Source organism: Lytechinus pictus, chromosome 8 (assembly GCF_037042905.1).
Source record: "Lytechinus pictus isolate F3 Inbred chromosome 8, Lp3.0, whole genome shotgun sequence".
In the NCBI taxonomy this organism is placed as follows: Eukaryota; Metazoa; Echinodermata; class Echinoidea; order Temnopleuroida; family Toxopneustidae; genus Lytechinus; species Lytechinus pictus.
This window is the reverse complement of record NC_087252.1, coordinates 22,657,682-22,684,976: the sequence shown is the minus strand read 5'-3', so window position 1 is coordinate 22,684,976 and position 27,295 is coordinate 22,657,682. Positions and strand designations below refer to the sequence as shown.

General features: G+C 38.3%; 1 protein-coding gene across 1 annotated transcript in view; it reads right to left on the bottom strand.

Moving 5' to 3' along the window:
- LOC129266213 (trichohyalin-like) overlaps window positions 1-26,926 on the bottom strand; it is a 40,175-nt gene extending 13,249 nt beyond the window's left edge. The window contains exons 1-19 of the mRNA XM_064103785.1: window positions 26,832-26,926; window positions 20,441-20,531; window positions 17,180-17,294; window positions 16,053-16,275; window positions 15,625-15,747; window positions 14,153-14,257; window positions 13,104-13,166; window positions 12,135-12,212; window positions 11,200-11,295; window positions 10,402-10,518; window positions 9,593-9,741; window positions 7,823-8,062; window positions 6,723-6,854; window positions 6,049-6,220; window positions 4,670-4,792; window positions 4,278-4,397; window positions 2,947-3,069; window positions 1,142-1,303; window positions 165-299 (exon numbers count right to left, since the gene is read on the bottom strand). Of these exons, the coding sequence (XP_063959855.1) occupies window positions 165-299; window positions 1,142-1,303; window positions 2,947-3,069; window positions 4,278-4,397; window positions 4,670-4,792; window positions 6,049-6,220; window positions 6,723-6,854; window positions 7,823-8,062; window positions 9,593-9,741; window positions 10,402-10,518; window positions 11,200-11,295; window positions 12,135-12,212; window positions 13,104-13,166; window positions 14,153-14,257; window positions 15,625-15,747; window positions 16,053-16,275; window positions 17,180-17,294; window positions 20,441-20,504 (2,340 nt within the window). The 5' untranslated portion in view covers window positions 20,505-20,531; window positions 26,832-26,926. The remainder of the gene's footprint in view (window positions 1-164; window positions 300-1,141; window positions 1,304-2,946; window positions 3,070-4,277; window positions 4,398-4,669; window positions 4,793-6,048; window positions 6,221-6,722; window positions 6,855-7,822; window positions 8,063-9,592; window positions 9,742-10,401; window positions 10,519-11,199; window positions 11,296-12,134; window positions 12,213-13,103; window positions 13,167-14,152; window positions 14,258-15,624; window positions 15,748-16,052; window positions 16,276-17,179; window positions 17,295-20,440; window positions 20,532-26,831) is intronic.
- Between the last annotated feature and the right edge of the window lie 369 nt (window positions 26,927-27,295).

The following is a 27,295-nucleotide window of genomic DNA, read 5'->3' as shown; positions in this document are numbered from 1 at the left end:
AACTAATTCATTTCAGAAGAGAGTACAATGAGACATAATACTGAAGGTAAAGAGACATAATACACTAGACATAGAGATATAAAGACGACATGGCAAGGATGATACACAAAGCAAATATATAATACACAAGACAAATAGTTAAAGTGGTAAGTCACTGATGTTACCTCTTGATCGTGCTGCAGTCTCTCTTTCTCTTCCTCCAGTTTGGCTCTTCTCCTTGCAATCTTCTCTTCCTCTCTCTCAAGTTCCTTGTTCTGTCTCTCAAGGACCTTCTTCCGCTCACTCAGAGATTCGCTGACCTGCAGGACAAGTAAATTTTTCTAATCAGTATCTTATCATTGTTCAGGGGCCCGTTTCATAAAGGACTTGCAACTACCATGGTAACAGGACTCAGCAGCCAATCAGAATCAAGGTTTCCATGGTAGTTGCCATAATGGCAAAGTTACAACAGTTGCAAGTCCTTTTTGAAACGGGCCCCAGGAGAGTGTTTCATCAACAATTTTTTCATCTGACAAGTTGACTAAACGTTCCTTGATTATGATTGGCTGAGAAGCACTGTTACCATAGTAACTGTCGCATAAAACAAGACTTGTCTGATAAAACGTCCGACAAGTCCTTTCAGGGGAGCGTTACATGAAAGGACTTGTAAAACGTTTTATCTGACAAGTACTGTTTTATCCGACAGTTACTATGGTAACAGTGCTTCTCAGCCAATCATAATCAAGGAAAGTTGTCCGACCTTAGAACTTGTTGGACAAAAATGTTGATGAAACCCTCCCCTTGAAACGCCTCCCAGGAAAGGGTTTCATCGACATATGTTGTCTGACAAGTTGTCAGATTTGACAACTTTCCTTCATTTTGATTAAGTAAGAAGCACAGAATCACGACTGTTACTACATGGTAACTGTCATAAAAAAGGACTCGGTCAGGTAAAACATTAACATGTCCTTTCATGGGGCTCTCCTGAAGTACTTTTATTAATTATTTCTTTATCATAAAACTTCATCATAGAAAGATTGATTCTGAGGCCTGTTTCATAATATATTCAATAATAGTCAACGGCGTCCAATTATATATGCAGAGCTCTGTAAATTTCAGCATAACACATGTCAGACTGTCAGAGAAATAATCCAGTCCTTACCTCCTTCAACGCCCTTTCCTCATCGTCATGGCTGCTGTGTAAAACCTCTTTCTTCTGCTCAAACTCTTCTTTCAACACTTTCAGCGCGGATTTGTGGATTTTTGCCAGTTTCTCCTTCTCCGTCTCGTGCTCTTTCTGCAAGGTTTTCTTCTCATCTTGTTCCTAAAAGCAGACAGATACATCAGTTGAAATGTCGACTTTTTTCCAGGCTACTTTATGATTTGGTTGATTTTCTATGATTACCTTTACAAAGGAAATACTGACTTTTATCAACATCATATGGGATAGAAAATACACAAGAGGATTGAATGTTATATTCAAAGCATGATGTTTTCCCTCAAAATTCTTTCAGTGCAAACTTATCTATTTTTGGCAGTTTCTCCTTCCTCATCTTGTGCTGTTTCAATCAATTAATTGCTTCAATTCAATTGTTACACTAATTATGCTGAGGGATGGGCGGGGGGGGGGGGGGGGATCATTTCAACGCCTTGTGCGGTATGTCCAAATCCCCCCCCCCAAAAAAAATAAAAAGAATAAAAATAACTACATAAATAAACAAGTGGAATGCCTCTGGCCGTCTCACCTGCATCACGCGATTCAATATAGCAGCAGTGCTGATTTTGAAAACTACTATAACTCGCACAAGATGTTCAGTGATACTTGGTTACTCTTATTTCCACGTTTTATGAACTAGACCAATACACTTATAGAGATATGATGGCAATTCAACAAATACCCCCAACATGGCCAAAGTTCTTTGACCTTACATGACCTTTGACCTTGATCATGTGACCTGAAACTCGCACAGGATGTTCAGTGATACTTGATTACTATTATGTCCAAGTTTTATGAACTAGACCAACACACTTTCAAATTTATGGCTGTAATTCAACAAATACCCCAATTTGGCCAAAGTTCATTGACCCTAAATGACCTTTGATCTTGATCATGTGACCTGAAACTTGCACAGGATGTTCAGTAATACTTGATTACTATTATGTCCAAGTTTCATGAATCAGATCCATAAACTTTCAAAGTTATGATGGTAATTCAACAGATACCCCCAATTCGGCCAAAGTTCATTGACCCTAAATGACCTTTGACCTTGGTCATGTGACGTGAAACTCATGCAGGATGTTCAGTGATACTTGATTAACCTTATGTATAAGTTTCATGAACTAGGTCCATATATTTTCTAAGTTATGATGACATTTCAAAAACTTAACCTTAGGTTAAGATTTTGATGTTGATTCCCCCAACATGGTCTAAGTTCATTGACCCTAAATGACCTTTGACCTTGGTCATGTGACATGAAACTCAGGCAGGATGTTCAGTAATACTTGATTAACCTTATGGCCAAGTTTCATGAACTAGGTCCATATACTTTCTAAGTTATGCTGTCATTTCAAAAACTTAACCTCAGGTTAAGATTTGGTGTTGACGCCGCCGCCGCCGTCGGAAAAGCGGCGCCTATAGTCTCACTCTGCTATGCAGGTGAGACAAAAAATGAATAAATAAACAAAGAAATAAATAAAAATAAATTACTGTAAGTATCCTGACTTTTTTGCAAGTCTTGTGCATCCTTTAAAATCCAATTAACAACACCAGGCTGTTGCATAAAACTTTTTACCTGAGAAAACTCAGATATTTTTTACCTGAGTTTTTGCCCTGTGTTAAAGTCAATGGCAGAAATCAGACTAACCTTAGTTTTCAGTTTTTACCGGAGTTTTCTCAGGTAAAAAGTTTTATGCAACAGGCTGAAGGGTACACGAGTCTAAAGTTTCAACTTTGACCTTTGAACTTACAGCATCTTTGAGCTCCCTGGTCATATCTCGTATCTTCTTCTCTTGATCCTTCTTCATCCTCTCTATCTCCTTCTGATGCTCCTCCTTCAGTGCCTGTTTACGTTCTTGAAGAATACTATCCATCTGGGTATTCAAAACAAAATAGTGAAAGCAAAGGAAATAAGACAAGATAAGATATCTACTTGACTTTCTTTCTGCACATACATTTTGTCTTACAAGAGTGATTTCACATTCTACAGATGCAAATCAATTAATCATAAACCATTGTTACAGTAGAAAAAGGAAACACAGCAAATAACGAATTACATATTGAACGAAAGACAAGGAGAACCCCCGAAAAGCAGGGCTTGTAAGGCTAGGGTCTCCTTTGTGTCAAGTACATGACTAAATAGTATTCAGTGTATACATTATGGGGGGGGGGGCAAATTGAATAAAAAAAAAAAAAAAAAACAATGTATTATTATTGCTTGGAAGAGATCAAGCACCTGGTTGGAAGGTCTTATATTGAGAATTTCTCGGCATTTACTCGTTGTCTACAAAAACCATTTGGCACATATTTTCAATTTTTCTTGGTGATTCCTGCAATCTGATTGGTCGAGAGCAAAATTTGGCCCGGACGATTTATTTTACTGGATGCATGAACGATATCCACTTTAGTGCGCTATTGCTATAGTTTCTGAAACGATCGTTTGTTTATAAACAAGAAAAATGGCGACCGCCACGGAGGGGCCGCGATTCGAACTTCTGACAGAGGGAGACTTGGAGGAATTGCTACTAAATGCCGATGCAGTGAGCAAGAGAAAAGCAATAAAGTTTGGATTTTCCAAACTAGAGCACTTCGCAAGACTGGAAGAAAAAGATGATGTCCTGACGAACGTTGGCGTTGCTGTTGCCGAGAACATGGGCACTGGACATTAAACAGACATTTTTTATTCCATTCTGCTTGAACTTTATTTTAGATCCTCACCACGGGTCCGTTGCAGAAAGAGTTGCGTTTAAACGCAATCCAAAAAATCAATCGCAAGTCCCAAATGCACGCTGTTGATTGGTTGAAAATCAAGTTGCGCATGATTTTTAGAGTTGCGATTGATTGCAACTCTTTCTGCAACGGGCCCCACAACTGGCATTTATGTTTCAATAAGAATTGCTCAGAACAGCACAGCTGAAAGTATCAAGGGTTAGTTTCACAAAACTTGTAACAATAACAACTTTGCAATAACAGTTAAAAGCTACTGAAATCCTTCCATCTGATTGGCTGATGGTAAATTTGTGATAGAAATTGTGCATTTGTTACTGTAACAATGCTTTGTGAAACGGGACACGTGTCTTACCCCTGTCTCCATATCTCTAATAGCAGCTTGATTATTACGGCTTAGTCTCAGTTTCTCTTCCTCTCTCCTTTTCTCCTCTTCTTGGGATTCCCGTAGATTAGATAGAATATCATCCATATCCTAGACAAACAATGCAACAGGCGGACATAATAATGATAAAATAATAATAATTACAAAGGGCTTAAAACACATTGTTTCTATTAAAGCTCTAGATACTTAAACAAATTTGAGTTGAAGAGCTGAATTTGATAAGCTTATCAAAATGAAATCACGATGAAGGTAATGAAATAAAATACATTCAAAGGAAACTGCTATCCCACACATCTGTTTATTTCTTGTTCACCCCATATAGCATAAATGTGATTGACTACATACATGTAGTAGGCACATACCCTCTTGTGTTTTTGACTAGCTTCGGTCTTCTTTTTCTCAATCTCCTCTTCAAAAGTCTTCTTCAGCTCATCCAGTGATGATTGCTGCTCGGATTTGAGCTTTTCTTTCAGCTTGTCTAAATCCTGGAGAAATAATGCCATATTCAAATAAGTTTCAGACCATTTGCACAACAATGCTGACAATCTGTGGTACTGTACAATAAATGGAACAGTACTCTATAACTATAACTAATTATAACAATAACTTACTAACACTAAAACATATTTACAAATCCCTTCTTCCCCCAAGTGTTTGAGCCATATCAAAATGAGTGCATGGCCAGTGTAAGATCTCCAGAAAGGAAAAACTGGGTCCCGTCTTATATGGAAATTCATCATTGTCATAATTTTTCCTCCCGGAAATTTGCAGTGTCCCATGTAAACAAAGTGGAAACACACAGAGTGGTCAAGACAATGATGAATGTTAAAGAATGCAAGTACATCATAGTTGTGGTTGATCGGATCAAACGCAAATCTTTGTAAAACGGAGCCCTGATATTCATCATCTTATTTTGATTGTCGGTTTAAATGAGTTTCAGACCATTTGTGAAGCAATGCTGACCTTTGGTAAAATAAAACATACAGTATATCATACGTACATGTACAGTATGTGCTTATGAATGCTGAGAACACACACGAACAAGAGTGTCGCTAAGGCGAGCACATAATGTGCCCACCTGTAATACGGAAAATGGAGTTTTTGGTCAAGCAAGAAAAGTGGAAGGTGGCGACTTCACCTTTGACCTTCTGACCTCAAAATTAATAGAATTCCTGGGATCTATGCTAGTATCATTTTATATGAGCCTAGTGTAAGTTAAACTAAAGTTATCGTGTTAACAAGGACTTCAGAAAGGTAAGATGAAAACATGTCACTGTGACCTTGACCTTTTAAACTCAAAATCGATAGGCTACCTGGGAGCCACGCTAGTATCATACATACCAAATTATATGAGCTTAGGTTAAGTTAAACTGAAGTTACCGCGTTTACAAGGGAAAGTTAACATACGGACACCGAGCATGATACCATAATACGTCCTGTAGGACTTTTTAAAATATTAATTATAGGTATATTTACCCAGGGTAGCCACTTCAGTTTCGAAAACTGTTCTACCAGCGGGCCCTGCTATTATTATTACCCCGGCTTTAGCTGAGCTGCCTAGGCGCTCAAGCATTCAAGGAATTTCTTCCTACCGGGTACCCATTCACCTCACCTGGGTTGAGTGCAGCACAATATGGATGAGTTTCTTGCTGAAGGAAATTACGCCATGGCTGGGAGGGCGTATAAACAATAAATAAATACGTTCATAAATAAAATTATCAAAAGTTATTTTTAGACTCACCATTTCATGTCCCTTCTTCAAGTCGGCCATCTTCTCCTCCTGGTACGACGCCGCCTCCTTCTTAATCCTATCCATCACCTTCTTCTTCTCTTCTTCCAGTTTATCCTCTTCTTTCTCTCGGAGCTCCCTAACCTCATCCCTGAGATCCTTCAATGTTTTGTCCTTCGCTTCCCTGTAAGATGATTGAACAATGATATTGCACTGATTTTCCGCATAGGTTCCCGGTGAAAGATAACTTGATATTCAAACTTCTTGAAATTGTATTGCAACAGTCAGTATGAAGTGGCCTTTCCTTACTCAAAACAGCTTTGAATGAGTATCATCCAATTTTACCTTGTTGCACACAGAGAGTAAACATAGGCAGCTGCCATCAAATTATCTTTAGTTTGAACTAAGTTACCACACTATTAATAAAAAAGATGTGCTGTATAGGACTGTAAGAATAGAAATCCTATAAATAAGGATAACAGGATTTTGCCTGAAAATTGTGCGAATCATTACTGTCATAGATATTGAAAACAAAAACAATTTACATTCAGCCTCATTATATATCTATTAACTTGTAAACAAAAGAAACTTATCAATGTTAAACAATTTAGACATCTCCCCTCTTCATTCGATGGTCAACATAGCCAGGCAGTTCTATTTATTATCTTCTAGATGCTCTAACCAACCTGATTTTATCCTCTTCAGTCTGTTGTTCTTTCTTGATGGTCTCTTTCAATTTCCGGAGGGCATCTGACTTTCCTTCCATCAACATCGCTTCCTCTTCCTCCGTCTCCTCTCTTACCCTCTTCCTCAGATCACTATCAAAGGAAAAAAAATAAGAAATTAAAGTCAAGAATTTGATTTAGATATCATTTAGAATAATGGTCTATATGAAAAGCTTAAAGATAAATGCCAGTTGTGGTAACGATCTCGAAATGAGTTTGAATACAATCCAATATAATTACCACCCAAGTGTTTGTATGTAGAAATAAAAAATATGTTCCAAATGACTCTTGGAAAAACTGTAATTATTGAGAAATTAGCAAAATAAAGCATGAAATTTCATAAAATGTTGGGGAATTTGTCCCACATATGCCTTTTTGGGTTAGTGATCATCAGAATTCTCTGTTTTCAGCTAAGATTTCATAAAGATAAGTTTATTTCAATGTATTTGAACTAGATCTATGATAATATGGTGGCAATTAACCTTGATTTTACAGATTTTCTCATGAAATAATCATTCGTTGCTACCACTTTCTTTTACTTTTAAAACAATACTTCATCTTTGAAAAAGTGATGATATACAGTAGCTTCTGCAGACATGATGGGAGCCAAGGAGATGGAATTGGCCTATCAATATCATTGTCCCATGTACGTTTTGCTCAGAACACAGACCAGGAACCAATCAGAATTGTTCTTTCATATTTACATCTAACTTTCAGTGGTCTTCATATGCAGGTTTCACTTCACTATGTCTTCCTCACTTCTTTCATTCTTAGGGAGTGTTGCAATAAAATATTTGCAATCAATAGCAAATTTTTGTTGCAATTTTATGATCAATAGATCAATTTTAACTAGGAATCATCAATGTACACGCATTGTTGCAATAAGCAGAGTAGCAATCAAGTGCCAATTCGCAATTGGATTGCCAGACGTAGAGTATGATTACTTTTGGGATACAAAATAGACTTGCTATTGATTCCAACATTATGCAACGCCTCATTACAATGGGCAAAAATGAATTTTTTTTTAAAGAGAAACTTTCATAAATAATTCTAAATCTAACCTGATACTCTTGGCCTTCTCCTTTTCCAATGCCTCCTCTTCCTTCTCCTCCTCCTTATGAGCTTCCTCTTTAAGCTGCCGTAGATGATCCTCTTTGTCCTCCAGGAGCTCCAGCTTGGCATCCTCCAGCTCCTTCTCCAGACGCTCCCTCATCAGCTTCAGGGATTTCTCCTGCTCCTTGCGCAGTGTCGCCTCCTCCGCTTCAAGCTCCTTCTCAAAATCGTTCTCCATCTCTGCTCTCCTGTAAATGAAGAATTATATGAAAGATGAAGACTAGCACAATTACAGACATATCAGCTTCTGCTTTAGCCTTTCTCCTGCTCCTTGCGTAGTGTCGCCTCCTCCGCTTCAAGCTCCTTCTCAAAATCTTTCTCCATCTCTGCTCTCCTGTAAATGAAGAATTGTATGAAAGATGAAGACTAGCGCAATTAAAGACATATCAGCTCCTGCTTTAGCCTTTCTCCTGCTCCTTGCGTAGTGTTGCCTCCTCCGCTTCCAGCTCCTTCTCAAAATCGTACTCCATCTCTGCTCTCCTGTAAATGAAGAATTATATGAAAGATGAAGACTAGCACAATTAAAGACATATCAGCTTCTGCTTTAGCCTTTCTCCTGCTCCTTGCGTAGTGTCGCCTCCTCCGCTTCAAGCTCCTTCTCAAAATCTTTCTCCATCTCTGCTCTCCTGTAAATGAAGAATTGTATGAAAGATGAAGACTAGCGCAATTAAAGACATATCAGCTCCTGCTTTAGCCTTTCTCCTGCTCCTTGCGTAGTGTCGCCTCCTCCGCTTCAAGCTCCTTCTCAAAATCTTTCTCCATCTCTGCTCTCCTGTAAATGAAGAATTGTATGAAAGATGAAGACTAGCGCAATTAAAGACATATCAGCTCCTGCTTTAGCCTTTCTCCTGCTCCTTGCGTAGTGTTGCCTCCTCCGCTTCCAGCTCCTTCTCAAAATCGTACTCCATCTCTGCTCTCCTGTAAATGAAGAATTATATGAAAGATGAAGACTAGCACAATTACAGACATATCAGCTTCTGCTTTAGCCTTTCTCCTGCTCCTTGCGTAGTGTCGCCTCCTCTGCTTCACGCTCCTTCTCAAAATCTTTCTCCATCTCTGCTCTCCTGTAAATGAAGAATTATATGAAAGATGAAGACTAGCGCAATTAAAGACATATCAGCTCCTGCTTCTGCCTATTTTTCAGGCTCTTTGCATAGTGCAGTCTCCTCTGCTTCAATCTCCCTCTCAAAATCCTTCTCCATCTCAGCTCTCCTGAATATGAAAAATCATACAAAAGATGAACACTAGCACAACTATCATAGACCTATCAGCTTTAGTCTTTTCTCCTGCTGCCTTACGTAGTGTCGTCTCCTCGGCTTCAAGCTCCTTTTCAAATCTTTCTCCATATCTACTCTCCTGAAAGTAAAATATGATCAGAAATACGACATTTGCCATTCTCCTCCAAGGTGTAGTAAATGGGTACCCGGTAGGAAGAAATTCCTTCAACTTGAGCACCTACTGTAGGAAGCCCAGCTAAGGCTGGTGTAATAATAACATTATCATGTTAAGCAGGGCAAGCTGGGAGAATAGTTTTCGGATCTGAAGTGACTACCCAGGGTCCATAGTTTTATTATTTTTCAAAGAAAAGATTCAAAGATCAAGAGAAACAGTGACAGAGGTAATGAAAATAAAACCAACATCAAGATACATCTTTTTACATAGTGTCTTTTACTTATTTCATTCTGGAAATGAAAGGATATGAAAAGATAAACACTTACTTTGACTGTAAACTTTGCTCCATGCTAGCCCTGAGTTCCTCTTCTTCTTCTCTAGCTTCTCTCTGAAGTTTCTCATTGTCGAGTTTTGGAAGATGAGCTGCAGAGGATGGTGCCAAGGAACCAAGAGAGGGGAACGTGCCACCACCCATCTGAGAGGAAAGAAAAAAAATTGATTGAAATCACCATCTTCAGCTTGAAAATTTTGTTATCCTCATAATCTTCATTACCTACACCACCATCATCATAATTATTATTACATTCAAAATTAATTTTTGTTTCATCACTGGCGATGTAATGATTAGCATCGTCAGCAGCAGCATCAGTAGCATAATCACCATAACCATCATTATCATCATCATCATCATAATCATCATCACCATCATGATCATCATGATCATGATCACCATCACCATCACCATCATCATCATCATCACCATCATCATCATCATCACCATCATCATCACCATCATCATCACAATCAACATCATCATCACCATCATCATCATCATCATCATCACCATCACCAACACCATCAACATCATCATCATCACCACCATCATCATCAACATCACCATCGACATCATCGATATCGTCCTTATCATCATCATCAACATCATCATCACTATCACTATCGACATCATCATTATCATCCTTATCATCATCACCTTCGTAATTGCCATCATCACCACCACCACCATAACTACCACTATCGTTATCATCATCCTCATCATCACCATCACCACCATCCTCCTCCTCCACATCATCATCACTATCACTGTCATCTTCCTCCTCGTCCCCCTCATCATTACCTTTGTTCCTGAGTAGCCTAGATCTGGTACCCGAGGGCTGTCTAATGAAGATTCCAGGGACAAAGGCGGTCTAGAGGATGGCCCTTTCTCTGGTTCCTTTTTTGAACTCTTTAAAAACTGAGAAGGGGAAAAAAATCACAAATATATTGGAAAGAATAAAACAAACACAAAAACAATCCACACATTTGCAAATAGTATGTTATCTCTTTCAATGTGTATTTCATGAAAGGAACATCAATATTTCCATTTTAAATTGAAGTACATCTGGCAACCAACAATTCATTACAATTGTCTATAAACCATTGTTATTAGTTATACCTCAACATTGCAATGAAACTTTATGTAAATATGATACATATTTGCATTATTTTTTTCATTGATAATGAAATATACTATGACATACATTCATACAGTTTGTTTATAATCCTGATAATGACAAATTCATTGAGAATTAGTATTCCAATAGTAATTTTCACAGGTAGAAACCTATATGAAATACAACAGGTTTTTCTTATAAATAAACTTGGTAATTTAACAGAAAAAAAATGTGATTCATTCATTTGATTTGCGTAGTCAGAACCACAGTTCAGTCATTTCTAATAAACAGCAAAGTGTACATAGCAAACACATGAATTCCATTTTGCAAAGGTAAATTCCATGAATTTTCACATGAAAAGTACACAACCAAAACAGATTTTATGTTTTGACTTGTAAACCGGTAAAGGGAAAAACACCATCACTACCTGTATCAGAATTTTATCAAGTTTCTCAAACTTTTTTTCTTTTGCAGAAACCTACCCTTGATTTAGGTGGATCTGGACTGGTAGCTGGCATGAGGCTATCTGCGTCCATTAGACCGAGACGCTTGGAGAGATTGGCATCAATACCAAAGTCCTGTGAGATTGAATCAAAGGAATTTCAATCAAGATTTTTGGATTTAGAAAAAGGATGTCGTTTCATAAAGACCTTCGTAAGTTATGCAAAACTTTACGCAGGACTGGTGACCATTTCTCAAGGTGTATGATATACCTCAAAATTTTCATTGGTGTTCATTTACCTTCCAAGAAAGGCTCACCAGTCGTGTGCAAAGTCATTCACAACTGTAAAAACTGATTTATGAAACACCCACCTGGTAAAATGTTTGGATGTATGGGCAAAGAGAAATGTGATGTAAAATTATTAGTCTATTAATTCATTATTAAATTAAAAAATATTTTGCCACGATAACAGGATCAGAAACAGGTGGTTTTCATCTTAGTCCTTGATAATAAGAATTGTAGAAAATACATGATACATAATACAAGGTAGAGAAGTCTTTACATAGTTGTAAGACACCAGAGTTGAGATCATCATAATCATAATCACAACCATTATTATCATCATAAATCATCATCATCAGCAGCATCATTATCCATCATCATCAATATCAACATCACAATCCCCATTATCATTTTCATCATCATCACCATCACCATCAAATTCATCTTCTTAATCATCATCATCATCATCACCATCATCATCATCATCATCACCACCACCACCACCACCATCATCATCATCATCACCATCACCATCATCATTATCACCATCAACATCATCATAATCATCACCATCGTCATCACCATCATCTTCATCTTGTTCTTCACATTCATCATCACCATCATCATCACAATTGCCACCATTTTCATCCCCATCATCATCACCACCATCATCATCAGCAGCACAATGCTTACCACATTGACATCATCTTCGTCGCTTTCATCGTCAGAAGGATGAAGATGCTTCAAGGCCGGTTCGCTTGCTTCTGATTCCTGTCATCAAAATAAATACACAGCATTTACTTTAATACACAATGAATATAACCTTCTAAAAAAATATGCACTTATTGTGATATTACCCTGTAATATCACAATGTAATACATACAGTTTGAATTCAAGAACATATAAAACATTGAAAATGATCATAATCAGAAACGGGTACTACTTTGAAAGTTTTGCATTATTTTGGTGGAACATTTCAAGGCATGTCGTTACAAATTAACCCTCTAAGAGAGGTGGTGTCACTATTCACTTTTTATCAATGTTATCACATGTTATCTGAATCATTTTTTTCATACAGGTATATATATCAGGGGAGTGTTTCATCAACATTTTCATCCGACAAGTTGTCAGATCTGACATCTTTCTCTGATGTTGATTGGCTGAGAGGTACTGTTACTATGGTAACTGTCGGATTAAACGTCCGACAAGTCCTTTCATGAAACGCCCCCCCAGGGCTCCACACTAACCCTTTTTTCTACTGGTCCGACCTGATCATGTCAGACCAGTACATACCCAGTTTTTCAATTTTTTACTGGACCAAACCTAAAATTCACTGATCCCCAAAATAAAGAAAAATATAAAAAAGACTTATTGTTACCCCCCCCCAAAAAAAACAGTACGCACACACAACATAATTCATGAGAGCCATTTTTTGAGACGCCAGAGCCATTTCATAATTTACTAAAGCAAAGAAAATATATTTTGTATCAGTTAGATATAATCTTACTGGTCTTTTGGACCAGTATATGTGGCTTTTTCTGAAAAGTTACTGGCCCAACGGCAATTTTTACTGGTCTGGGACCGTCGGACCAGTGCCAGTGTCGCGCGTTGTATATATATATATATAATGAAAAAAAAAAAACATTTTGAAGACCCTTTACCTCGTAACCCAGCTGGCCAATATCTTGAAGATCAAGATCTAGATTTAATCTTGGAGTTGGCTCCTGTTCAGCAAAAGGGGAAAAATATAAAAATACATCTAGATATGCAGACAAACTTGATCCTTTCTCTGCTCCAGTAGACTTGCTTCTTGACAAAGATGAACATTAAACGTTGGTCATTTTTTCTTCTTGTTCATTTGCACTTACAGAAGAAAGATCTTCCTCCTTGTGACTACTGTATATTGTTGCTATCTTTAAAAACGAATATATGAGGAACAGATGGAAAGTTGAGGATCAAGAAGCAAATCAAAGATGAGGTAAGATAGCATATACATACACATATCACCTACAAAGTGATAGATTCTCTTCATTATAAAGAGAATGTGATTATTTGTTTTATATTCCACATCAGAAACTAATGAAACAGGTGTATATTAGAGCTCAATAAAGCTTTAAGATGATGCCTAGCCTAAAATGGTCAAATTAAAACAGAGCTTATAAGAAGCTTAATCTCTTCTGGGTTTACACAATATTAGCTTTAACCATGCGAGTGAGTAAAATTTTCCTACTCCAGACAATGATCATATTTGTTATCAGTCTAAAGATCAAAATGTATTAATTTCAGAGATGACAGTGTTTGATGGGCAAAACAACAATAGAGAGTTTTCACATTTACTCCAGAGACACTCTCTACAACGCATCGATTCCTTTGAAAATGCAATTAGAATCACAATAGAGAGCTGAGAGGCTTTTGTCGAAAGTTGGTGGACTGGGACAGCAGATCATCCGAAGATCTGCACCGGACAAACCATTGCAAGTATGTCGTTGTCCAGAGTCAAGAGATTCCGATACTGTCCCAGTCCAGTCCACCAACTTTCGACATGAGCCTCTCGGCTCTCCATCGTGATTTGACTCACATTTCCAAAGGAGTCGGTGCGTTGTAGAGAGTGTAAATGCGAAAATTCTTGTTATTCTGCTTTTTAACGATCAGCTAAAGACATACATATGTGGAAGATAAAGTATAATTTGAAAGAAATATCATATCTTACGTCTTCCGAGAATTCTGGTAACATCTGTATATTCTCCTCCCTATTGCCTGCTATAGACAATGGCTTGGTATCTAAGGACTTCTTCAGAAATCCTGTGTCTTTCTTCTGAAAAGGATGAAAAGATTTCATGTACTTTTAAAAAGCAAACATATATTTACAGCTTGCCATTTGAAACATTTTGTGATATAAGTACCCGTACATGTAAATATTCAGGGGTATGAGTGATCACAAATATAGAGAGCTGAAAAAAACCCTCAAGTGTTATGTAAAAAAGCTGAGATTGAAAAAGCTCTCATACTTTTGTAGAGGAAAGCTAAAATAAGCTGAAAACCTCAAGAAGACACAGCTGACAAAAGCTTAAAACTAACATCCTTGGACCTTATATTATCTTACCCGTGGTATTGAGCCAAGAGTACTACACTCTAGGAAGCTGGATATTGTAGGGTGCCTAGGGAACCAAGATGACCAGTGCCTTAGAGACGCCAACGGGTCCATCATGGAGCAGCATCATTCATGGTACCAAGTGACTGCCTACAACAGGGTAGTTATTGGGTAATAATATGAACTATTTGACCCACAAGGCATTGAAACAGTTGATATTCAATGCTATGAGCCTAGACTGCTACCTGACTCTTGTAGAGTGCCAGACTAGCCAAGGTGACCAGTGCCTTTCAGACTCCCTAGGGGGGATATTAGACAAAGGGACTATCTTAACACTGATGTTAAGCCTAGACTGCTATGCGAGACTTGTGGGGTCCCAGCAGTACCGGGATGACAAGTGCCTTTTAGATTCACCTGGGGTGAACCTAGACCAAAGAACTGCCTACAATTGGGTAATTACTGGGCACCAATATCAAATATTTGTCCCTCAATGCACTGAAACAGTTGATATTTTATATTATTAACCGTATCAGACATCTGAGCAGGGCAACTTTGAAACATTGTTGCCTGCTTAAGACTGGGATCAAATGGCCGGTCAATAAAATTCCAATTGTTTATCCACGGGCCCAATTTATTGCCCGCTCAGGAAAGTCAATGAGAAAATGCGTGGAAATGTAGCGGGCAATAAAAGGCAGCGCTAATATCCGGGTATTCTACGCGTCCTTGAACCGCGGAGTGCTATGCGTCATAATGGTAATCAAGTTAAGACAACGCTGGATACTGCGTCCCTAGGCCAGGGACACGTCATTTCAATTACGTCACAATGGTAAAGTTCAGAGGCCCAGTCTGCTCAACATGATAAACTAGATTCTCATTCTAAAAATTTAAAATATCTAAATTTTAACGATTTTCGCTCTAGATGTCTGATTTGGTTAATAATAGCAATATTGACTGGCCTGGGGGCGAAAGGACATATATCGCCCTCGCTAAATTGATATCACCCTCGTCTACGACTCGGGCGATATAAATCTAGTTTGGGCGATATATGTCGTATCGCCCCGAGGCCAGTCAATATTGCTTTACTATCTTACCCCTGACGTTGACCCAAGAGTGCTGCCTGGATCTTGTAGGGTGCCGAGGGTACCAAGATGGCCCGTACCTTTCAGACTTCCCAGGGGTGATCCTAGCGCACTGTCTTTCAGGGGACCAAGAGACTGTAAATACAAATCAATGAGAAGTTACATGTATATGCAGAGTGATATTGATTGTTTAAGAGCAGTAAAATGAGGACAACTGAACATCAACAGGGTCCCATAACCCATAACATATCAATTAAAAGTATGCCAGACTTTTTATTCAATGCAAAGCTTGTATCTCAAAAGAAAAAAAAGAAAAGAAAAATGAAAAAAAAGAGAGGAAAATTAGAACAGGCTAGGACCGGTTCAAGGTTTACATTCTCCTTTAGAGTGTGATATAAATAATGCATATTATCGAAATAATCATTTCATTAGATACATACAGAAGATGGGCCTTGGTTCTTCTTCCCCGCATCTTTCTTCTCCTTCTTCTCTTTCTTTTTCTTCCCTTCCTTCTTTCCAGGCCCTCCCGAACCTCCCGCCGGTTTGGGTTTGTCCCTCTCCTCCTGGACCATCTTCCGGTAGAACTCATCGCAGGGGTGGTCCCAGGTGCTCTCACCGCTGGTGAAGTTGAAGTAGTAGATGTCCCCACCAGAAGTGTCTTGGCTAAGAAACAAATTTCAAACATAAAGCAAAATTATTCCATTGCAGAAGTATGCAGGATTTTTGAAAGGAAGGGGGCGGTTTCAAGCTGAATGAAAAGTTGACAAGCAAAAAAAAAAAAAAGCTCTTCACCAAAAATTTGTAGTCGTTTTGTACCCCCCAAAAAAATTTTAACACAAATTTAGCAGGGGGGGGGGGGGTGTATCAAAAAAATTAAAGGGGGGGGGGGTTGAACACCTTCAGCAAGAAATTCATCCATACTGTGCTGCACTCGACCCAGGTGAGGTGAATGGGTACCCGGTAGGATTAATTCCTTGCATGCACTGAGCGCTGGTGATGGTAGCTCGAGCTAAGGCCAGGGTAATAATAGCAAGTGCTTTGTATCCTCAGGCAAAAGGCGCTATATGATAAATCCAGCTATTATTATTACCATTATTATGATTGTAAACATGGCACTTTTTTGCCCCACTCGTTCTTGGTTTTAATAAAATAACCCCACCGGTTAATGGTCCAAAATCCAGTATCTGAGAGAACAAAATCAGAGACATAATTTCTGTTGAGTTTACACAAAGATGCCATGGTGAACACAAGAATGACTTGCTTTTGTAAAAAGGCTGTCTGTAAACCCGGGTCCCGTTGCATAAAAGTTGCTATTATGATAACTTTGCCATCCAATGGTAATTACCATGATGGTAACAATGCTCATCAGCCAATCAAAATCAAGAACTCCTTGAAAGTTACCATTTGATGGCATAGTTACCATAATATTAACTTATAAATGCAACGGGACCCTGGGTCGTGTTCACAGTTTAAAAGGAGTGGTTTCGCCGTACTGGATTTTGTTAGTGCCAGCCCAAATATGATAACTTAATTTCCCTTTAACTAATTACTAGGAAGAAGCTTTTACCATGGTTTCCAATCTGCTGGTAGTGGAGCACTGATCCCTTCCCGAGCTATCCACATCAAATGAGGTTCTGTCTCCGGGTCGATGCCAATTACTGTCGTGGCATATTCAAGGATCTCTGAAAAAGGAAATTTCATCATGGTAATAAATGTTGATAATGTCAATCATGAAGAGGATAATGATGATGATGATGGTGGTGCCGTGGTGGTGGTGATGATGATGAAATTGATGATATTACTTAAATTCTATTACAAATACTATTACTAATGTTGTAAATCGGATCAAAAATCAGATCGAAAATCGGATCGGCAGTTAAGCTTCTAAAATCGAAATCGAATCGAAAATCGAATCGGCGATGTTTAAAAACAAAGGAATACATCAAAATGTTGTTCACGGTCGCGCGCATCTTCCTGACAAAGTCACAAAGACGAATGCATTGGAATGGAAGTCGCCAACATGCGCGATCGTTTGGAACATGTTTTAAAGCCAGGGGTTTTGAGGTGTTATTGCTTTAAAATAAACCGAGTGATTTTTATTAGATAGATAAACGAAACACACACCTTCCGAGCAAAGGCGCAAAGGAAAATAAAATGAAAATATTTCTCATAGATCACAGGTTAATGAACGATCGGCGGACATCTTTTAGAAGTATTTTTAGGTGCTAGCGATTTAGAATTATTGGAATGATCTCTTACGACGCATCATCTTGAAGTCGCAAGTGCAATTAAAATGAAGTAGAAGACGCAAGCACGTACGATGATTTGAAATATGTTATTAAAATGTTTTGGGTAGCTAGCGTTTTCAAATCAATTTGAAGTTCACGGCGGGGTCCGCTATCACCACGAGGTTGAAGAGAAGATGTCTATCATCATAAAGGGGGTAAGAGAGTAGCGCAGTGAGCTCCGTCGGTAATACGACCTTTCAAAGTTCACGGCGGCATCCGCTATCACCACGAGATTAAAAATAAAATGTATATCATCATAAACGATGTAAGAGAGTAACGCAATAAGCTCCGTCAATAGTACAGTCTTTAAACGTTTATGGCGGGGTCCGCTATCACCACGAGGTTGAAGAGAAGATTTATATCATTATAAAGGGGGTAAGAGAGTAGCGCAGTGAGCTCCGTCGGTAATACGACCTTTCAAAGTTCACGGCGGCTTCCGCTATCACCACGAGGTTGAAAATAAAATGAATATCATCATAAACGATGTAAGAGAGTAACGCAATAAGCTCCGTCAATAGTACAGTCTTTAAAAGTTTATGGCGGGGTCCGCTATCACCACGAGGTTGAAGAGAAGATTTATATCATTATAAACGGGGTTAGAGAGTAGCGCAGTGAGCTCCGTCGGTAATACGACCTTTCAAAGTTCACGGCGGCTTCCGCTATCACCACGAGGTTGAAAATAGAATGAATATCATCATAAACGATGTAAGAGAGCAACGCAATAAGCTCCGTCGGTAATACGACCTTTCAAAGTTCACGGCGGCTTCCGCTATCACCACGAGGTTGAAAATAAAATGAATATCATCATAAACGATGTAAGAGAGTAACGTAATAAGCTCCGTCAATAGTACAGTCTTTAAAAGTTTATGGCGGGGTCCGCTATCACCACGAGGTTGAAGAGAAGATTTATATCATTATAAAGGGGTATAAGAGAGTAGCGCAGTGAGCTCCGTCGGTAATACGACCTTTCAAAGTTCACGGCGGCATCCGCTATCACCACGAGGTTGAAAATAAAATGTATATAATCATAAACGATGTAAGAGAGTAACGCAGTGAGCTCTGTCGGTAATACGACCTTTCAAAGTTCACGGCGGCATCCGCTATCACCATGAGTTGGAAGAGAAGATATCTATCCTCTTAAACATCGCCATAGATAATACCGCGTCTTTCTCCCTGAATAATGCGACCTCTAAATAGCTAGCACCTCAAAAACAATCTTGAAATATGTTCTGAGCGATCACGCACTGTAACCAGATCTACGCCGATTTTTTATTTTCGATTTTTTCCTTCAAGGGGCATGATCGAAGATCGGCAAGTGATTGCCGATTGTGGTGAAATCGAATGGAATCGGTTGCCGATTGCAAAATCGGTTACAAGCTTAACTACTACTAGTATATCACTACTAATACTACTACTCTTACTACTACTACACTACTACTGCTGCTTCTGTTGCTGATGCTACTACTACTTCTACTACTACGACTACTACTACTACTACTACTACTACTACAACTGGTTACTAAACAATATTAATGATATGATAATAATTTACAATATTATCAACAAAACATTCACAATTATAATAATGTTATCAATAAAATAACAATGAAACTTATAGAGTGCATATCAACTCTTCAGAATGGTTGAGGAGCTGTTGTCATAATTAGCCTCGCTTTACACCGACTACATGAAGCCTTCCCTTGGCACGCAATTATTTCAAGGAAAAAATATTCTTGCCAGGTACATATGTACCATTTACTTCACCTGGGTCGAGTGCAGCACAATGTGGATGAATTTCTTCATGACAGAGTGCTTCTACATGTATCTATTGAATTCATTCAATGATCAATATGGAAATTTATCTCTGCAAGTTCTCAGTTTAATCCATGAGATTTCTGCTTTTATATTGCTTTTGGATTTCATTATGTCCTCTTTAATAAATATCATGCTATATTTTCAATATATTTATTTTGCATTTGTATCTTTTAATTGTTTTATACTGTTTAGGCTTCTCTGTATTACATTCAAGAATACAGTAAGTAAATAACACCACACACCTCTCGTATAATTTGCGATCCAACACTCTTAGAAAAGTATGTTCCATTTCCTTTTGGCAATTAAATTGTTTCAGACAAAGAATATAATGAAGATAATCACCTTAACATAAATTTCATAGGAGAAGGCATGGTATCATTATTTCAATGAAATTAAAAAAGAGAAACTACAAAAAGCCTTGTAAATGATAGTTAACAACAGTAATTATATGTCTATTACTCTTTTATTCTTATCATCATATCATTCAGGGAATAATTTTCCTGGTATCGCATCGCAATTTGCTCCACATTTTTGAAAGACTGCTATGCATAAAGTCTTCTGTATATAAAGTACTTTTACATAGGACTGTACATTATTTGAGAGCTTTTCCCTTATGACCAAAATTCCTATTCAAATTTGTAAAGCAAAATTATTTCGTCATTATTTTTTTTCTGTCCTGCGCAGGTAAGATTTAAAAAATTGATTAAATCAAGAAGATTAATTACCTGCTTCCGTGGGTTGATAATTCTCATCATAATCCTCCTCGAGGATTAGCTGATCTCCCATCATATTGAGCTCTTCTTTTTAATCCCTCATCTAATTCATTGAAGAGAAGAAAATGGCAAATTGGAAAAAAATACTGTATGATTTCATAATACATTTTATCAATATAAATAAAGGATAAATACATGTACACACTACTTCCTGTTTTTAAGTTGAAGGGTCAAATATCTTAAAAGAAATTTTTATTAAAAGTAAATGCTAGTTTTGGTAACGATATCAAAATGAGTTCGTACAGAATCCAATGAAATGACTACCAAAGTGTCTGTTTGTATAAATAAAACGCATGTGCCAAAGGATTCTGGAAGAAATTGTGTAATTGCTGAGAAATCAGCAATTAAGCACAGGATTCGGGTAGAGCGTCGGGCCCGACGCTCAAAGCTACAATTATACACAGTCCCACGTGCGCTTATCTGTGTTGGGGAAGTTCAGTCTGAACATTTTTCAGCGTAGATTTCAAGATTTCACAAAGTTCAGTTTATGTAACTGTACCAGATCTAGATCCTCGATGATATACTGACAATTAAGCCTGGTTTTACAGACTTTCTCATGAAATCAGTGTTTACTGCAACTACTGGAATTTCTCTTTAAATGTAACTAATTGGGAAACAACAAGGCTAATATACATGCACAACTCCAATCGTAAGCCAAGTCAATATCTCAGTCTCAGGTAAAGCCGGATTAGAGCCTTTCCAATCAAAATTTATGAAAATAACTGGGCTTATTGGAATTGAACTAAACACTGACAGCCTCTAATTTTACTGTTGAGTGTGCCATTGTCATTGACCTAAACAAATGGCCAGTGTCATTTCCATCCAGCTTGATGACATTTCTCAGATCTCAATCACGTCTTCAGGACTTTATGTCAAACAGTACAGTAAAAATTCACAGTCTAGTTTTGTTTTTTTATAAGAATTTTTGTTCTGAAAGTGAAACAATTGACACATTGAGCATTGGGAACGGCTGTAAATCTATTTCCACTTATATCTCAACCTCATCGTTAAAATTCTCAGTTAGACATTGCTTTGTTAATTTGTTGTTGGTTAAGTAAATGCGCATATCAATTGACCTTGGCTTCACCATAGGTTTGATATAGACTGAAGTAGATCTAGAGTAAAACCCCCAAATATCGGATGAAAATGAGTTCAAGGAACCCGCACTGGTGGGGGACTTGCAAACATGTGATACATGAACATACAGGTCTGCTACTGAACTGCACACGCAGTAGATCCTGGTTGCTGCACAAAAAATCATTCCAGGGGTTAAATCCAGAGGTAAAATCTGTGATTTTGACTTCCAGAGATTCTTATGACCCTCGCTAATTATCGACTCCAAAAGATCGATGACCAAAATAATCTTGTAAGGGAGAAATGATTTCTGCCGGAAATATCGCCGCCGAGATCGCACATGCTTGATCTCTCGCAAGAAAATCTGCATTGGCCGCCGCGGGGGTTCTCCACGGCGGGAAATTCAACACCCTTCCAAATTAGGCACTCTCCCAAACAGCAGACATATTGGCCGATTGAATTGGAAATGCGTGCTGTTGACGCGCGCGCTCGTTTTCAGAACGAAGTCGCGCGCAGCAGAGCGAAGAGGTCCGATGTTTAGAGCCGAAAGTGGTCCGTTTGGTAAGTAAATAATTATTATTTACCGATTTCTGTATCAAAATTATTGATAGTAATAATGAAAATCGGCATTTGTGCAGCTGAAATAAGTTATTTTCTCAACAATCAATCAATTATTTTTTGGGGGTTTAGAGCATGATCTAAATCACCGAAATTGATCGCGACGCACAACTTTACATGTGCATGCTTGATATTTGGAAACTGCGTCCAAAGACTCCAATGTTTGGCAAAAAACAAGCTCCTGGTATGATCTAGATCTATTCTAAGTAAATAATTTCCGTTTACCATATTTTTCAATTCTATTTTTTAATGATATTAATATTCAACATTTTGTACTACAGAAATACACATGATTTTTATTTGATTCAATTTAGGTCGAAGCCAAAATAAATCTGTAAATAGTGCGCTTTGACCTTTGTGTGTGAAATTTGATGAATAGGCCTCGATCTCTATCTGGCTATCATCACTCAAGCCAAGGGGTTCATTACATGCAGCCGCGCACAGAAAAATCAAACCATGGAAGTCGTGTGCTGTGGACGCCAGCAGAAGTGGCATCACAGCACGCGCCATCCAACTCTCATTCATTCTCATTGACATTTAAAAAAAAAAATTATATTCGCCAATTCGGCCTCGGCAATAAATTTTGACAAAAATTGAATTTGAGGTGATAAAATAAATAAAAATAAAACTTTTAGCTAACATCGCCAGGTGCGATAGTGCACTGGCATCCTAAGTCTATCGTTCAATTACATTAGTTACAAATCTCATCTGCCAAAATGTCATTCACACCGTCCAGCTCCAGACCAGGGACAACCAACGTTCTCGCTACCACGCGTCACGGTTGGCGGGCGCCGACAACCCTGAAAATTTTCAGGGCAAATCCGCCAACCGTGAACTTCCCCGACAACCGTGGCCGACAACTGTAAAAACAGGCCTAGATCCACACAAAAAACTGAATAATATATTTAAAATAAAAACAATCTGCTTTTCAGATCCTAAAATAAACTTGTCGATTATTTCTTCCACGATTTCTTCCCGGGATTTCTCTGCTTCGCTACTATGCTGTATACGATACGACCTCGACTCGAGGCCCAATTTAACTCTCTCTCTCTCTTATCTGGGAAGTGCGAAGATGTTTACCTCGCATTTGCGTATCGCATTGCTCTCATTATTTACGTCTTTAAAATGGTAGTAAAATACGCTCAAAAATAAAGTGAGAAGAGAGGGGTACCGTGGGTTACTGGGTTGGGCAATGTAATTTAGATGTTACGAATTTCAGTTGATATTGTCATTTATTTTGTCAAAAGTAAAGTGTGTCAAAAAATAATATAAAAATTCGATCGAAATTTAGTTTCATCTCGTCCCAGGCCCCAGCCTTATTATAGCTACATCTACATGAATTCATTGAATGCATTTCTGATGACACTGCCGTAGAACGAATTGAGAAAATTATTAAAAGATCATCATCACGTTAATAATGACAAAGCCACAGCCACAGGAATGGATTGATATAATGTCCAACTCATTTACTTACAGCAAAATGATTATTCACATTTATATTCCAATTTTACTCCATAATTTCCAAAGTCTTGATCTCTACATCGATCTTTTGAAAGTGTTGATTAATTTCGCGACGGTGTGTCTACCAAGTTCTGTGTCACTGCACTAGCGCTCGCCATGGCCACATACATAATACAAATCGCACATGGCATCAAAATCTATCCGAGTCTTCCAAAATTAGATGGGATCCAAAACCGATTTGAATGTTTTTTTTTTCTTTAGATATTCATTGAATCTGTTATAATTTTCATAAGTAATAATCTTTATTAATTTTATTCACGCTTTTTATCATATTACGACTAATTTTTTAATGTGAGTTATACGTACAGTGTATTTTCATTTGTATTGTTCTTTATTACTCTTTGCCTGCCAATTAGTCATTACAGTGAATGCTTCATGAATTTGTTGTACAATTGCTTAACAACTCCCGGTAACAACTACGATTTAAAATAAAATATTATTTGAAATTAATTTGTGTAAAGGAGAAAGAGAATAATGGGAGGTGGTCGTGGGCAATGTAAATGAAAATGATGGGATGTTTGTGACTTTGTGGGGGAGGGGATTGGCGAAAAGAAGTCAATGTTCGGAGCGAATTAAATTAATATTCTTTTATGGATGTGTCTACTGTGATTGTGGCTGCATAATCTTTATGGCGAGTGGAAAATCAACCCTTGGACTTGGTCGGGGGGGGGGGGGGGGGTACGTGATTCAATAGATTTCAATAAAAGTACACATTCAACAAAGTGGAATTTACAATTCATTCACAGATATTCATTTCAGGGCCGCGGAAACAGGGGGGGGGGGCTGGGTGGGCTTCAGCTCCCCCACTTTTTTTTCCAAAACCGTGTACAAAAACAGGACCACCTGATTGCGTTTTTTGCATGGTGGTCAGCCCCCCCCCCCACTTTCAAGACCTTTCCGCGGCCCCTGCATTTCAAGTACGAATTATTGAAGTTGATATGTGTGAACGTTTTAGTGGATATGTATTTCGTTTGCCCACGCCCACATGAGTCGCTAGTATAATTTGAATATCGCTGGATGAATTTTTCAATTTCACTTATGTCGTTATATATGTTTTATATCGGAATTGTGTTTTATATATAGAGTTATCTTTACAACGTCGTTAGCCTAATTACTGCGAGTGGATTATATTTATGAAATGAATTGGAATGTGAACGAGACGCCCCAAAGCCGATGGCACGTGATCTAATTAGTATTCACTTTCTGGGTTGAGCCAATCATTGTGCTTGAAAACGGGTTTCCCCGAATTCCCGCCCTTGGAATGACTGTGTACCATGTACGTGACCTGTTAACCTGTTGTATGAATGCGAATCAGCTGGTTTCGTGACCTCAAATATTCATGTTGTTTACGCTGGATGGGGGCTATAACAAGATCTTTCTGACTCTTTTTTTTTTTCAATTTTAATAATCTGTTCGTGAATTTCTGTAACTTGAAAACTGATGCAATTTATTGAATCACGTACCTCGATCTTCCCACTCATGGTGCAAGAAAATATTTTAAAAATTTAAAATCGCCAAAATATACATGTAAAGAAAGATTATTCAGCCGTCATCATCAGTAGTAGTATAACTAGACATGTCTATAAATATACATTCGCTTCGAATATTGACTTCTTCACCAATCCCACACACACGTACGATCTCAACATCCCCTTGTCATTGTCCACGCCACGACCCCTCCCCTTTCGCGCTCCCCCTTCGACCATCCTAGCTACAACCCCCCCCCCTCTTCCTCTCTTTCACACACGCTGTATTTGTAGGCCTACATAGTGCATTATTTAAAAATACAAATCTGCTTTCCTGTCAATTAAGCTTTACTTTCTAAACATTTTAAATCGCAATTAATTATAATAAGAACAAAATCGTAATATTAAAGTATGATGAATGACTAAAAATATTTCTCCCGCTCGTGATGGACACATTCATTATTTTATAGGCGAGTATAGAACAATACAAATGAACATATAGCAATAATTGACAGTGAGTATAAATCTACTTTCCTGTCAATTAAGCTTTACTTTTAAAACATTTTAAATCGCAATTAATTATAATAAGAACAAAATCGTAATATTAAAGTATGATGAATGACTAAAAATATTTCTCCCGCTCGTGATGGACACATTCATTATTTTATAGGCGAGTATAGAACAATACAAATGAGCATAGCAATAATTGACAGTGATAAACGAATCTTGATTGGATACAGTATTATTAGTATAAACATCATCAGCAGAAGTCTTAATTATGAGAGTCATAGTTTCAGTGAGTATCTGAAAACAAAACAAACATGCAAATTATATCGTCTCATGAATACCGATGCCCATTATTTGGAAGCCTCGGAAGTTTTCTTCCGAGGCTTCCAAACAAAGTCGGAACAATCTTTGGATTGAGTAAGGGCGTGGCGCGGCGCGCATGCGGTCCGTAGATGTAGTCGGTCATTGACACGCATTCTCAAAATGAATCGCACTTTCTAAGGACGTAGCGATCTAGACATTGGAAAGTATGGAGTACATTATCGATGTCATTGATGTGAATAAATCTATAAACTGTAAGTATAAAATGAGATTGAATTTAAATCTTTTCTTTTGACCTTTTTCATCAGGACTTGCCTTTCTGCTTCAATCGATCGCAATTCGCGCAACCGTTACGGCTGTGTGGCCGGAGAAGCATTAAATAGACATAAAATGTAGTGCATTTAGCAGCAATCTAAGCTCGTCGAACTTGATATTTTCGATAGCTACCGCGCTCCGCGAGGGAGGGGGGACACCCCCCTCCCGCGACCCTCCCCCCGTGCATGCTTCGCACGCACACCAAGGCCGCTGCGCGGCTTGCGTATCATCGCTTCGCGCCGCCAAGCGTCAGAATGAACCTGGCGAGAACGTTGGGGACAACAGCGCTGATGCTGGCTGAGCTGAGCAGCGCATCGCCAGCGGGATCGCAGCGCAGCCGCTAGCACTAGCCAGCGACAGCTGACAGCGCAGTCCCACTCATTCATGAAAAATAAATATATTTTTCCGTCTATAGTTTCATTTGATTAATGAAGCGCTTGACGCAAACAATCACAAAATCAAAATCTACAGCATACATGTAGTTTACGAAAAATATCATCTAGCTAAAACTTCAAACTCACCACGAACACCAAATATGATATTGATAATGTTTCATTTCCCGTTCTGTCAAATCAAGGCTGCGCGTCTGTTTACATTCCTATTTCAAATGTCAACCTCTACTCCGGGTTTTTGTTCACGCACGATCCGCAATCGATTGACTACCGGTGATTTTTGTACACAAGTACGTGCATCGATCAGGGGCTGGGAAGGGGGATTGTTGTACATTTTGGAAGAATTGAAGAAAGAAAAAAGATATTAAAATAAAGGATATAGGAGGGGAAGAAAGAAAAATGATGAGCACAGAAAGGTCGATGTAGTCTCAATTTCATCGAGGAAAAACAAAGGGTCGTAGAAGGAGGCCGGAGGAAAAGGAGAAGAATAAGCAGGAGCTAGTAGAAAGAGAAGAAAAAGAAGAGGAAGAATAGAAGGAGGAGTAGAAGGAGAAGGAAAAGTAAAGAAGAAGATTAAGCAGGAGCTAGTAGAA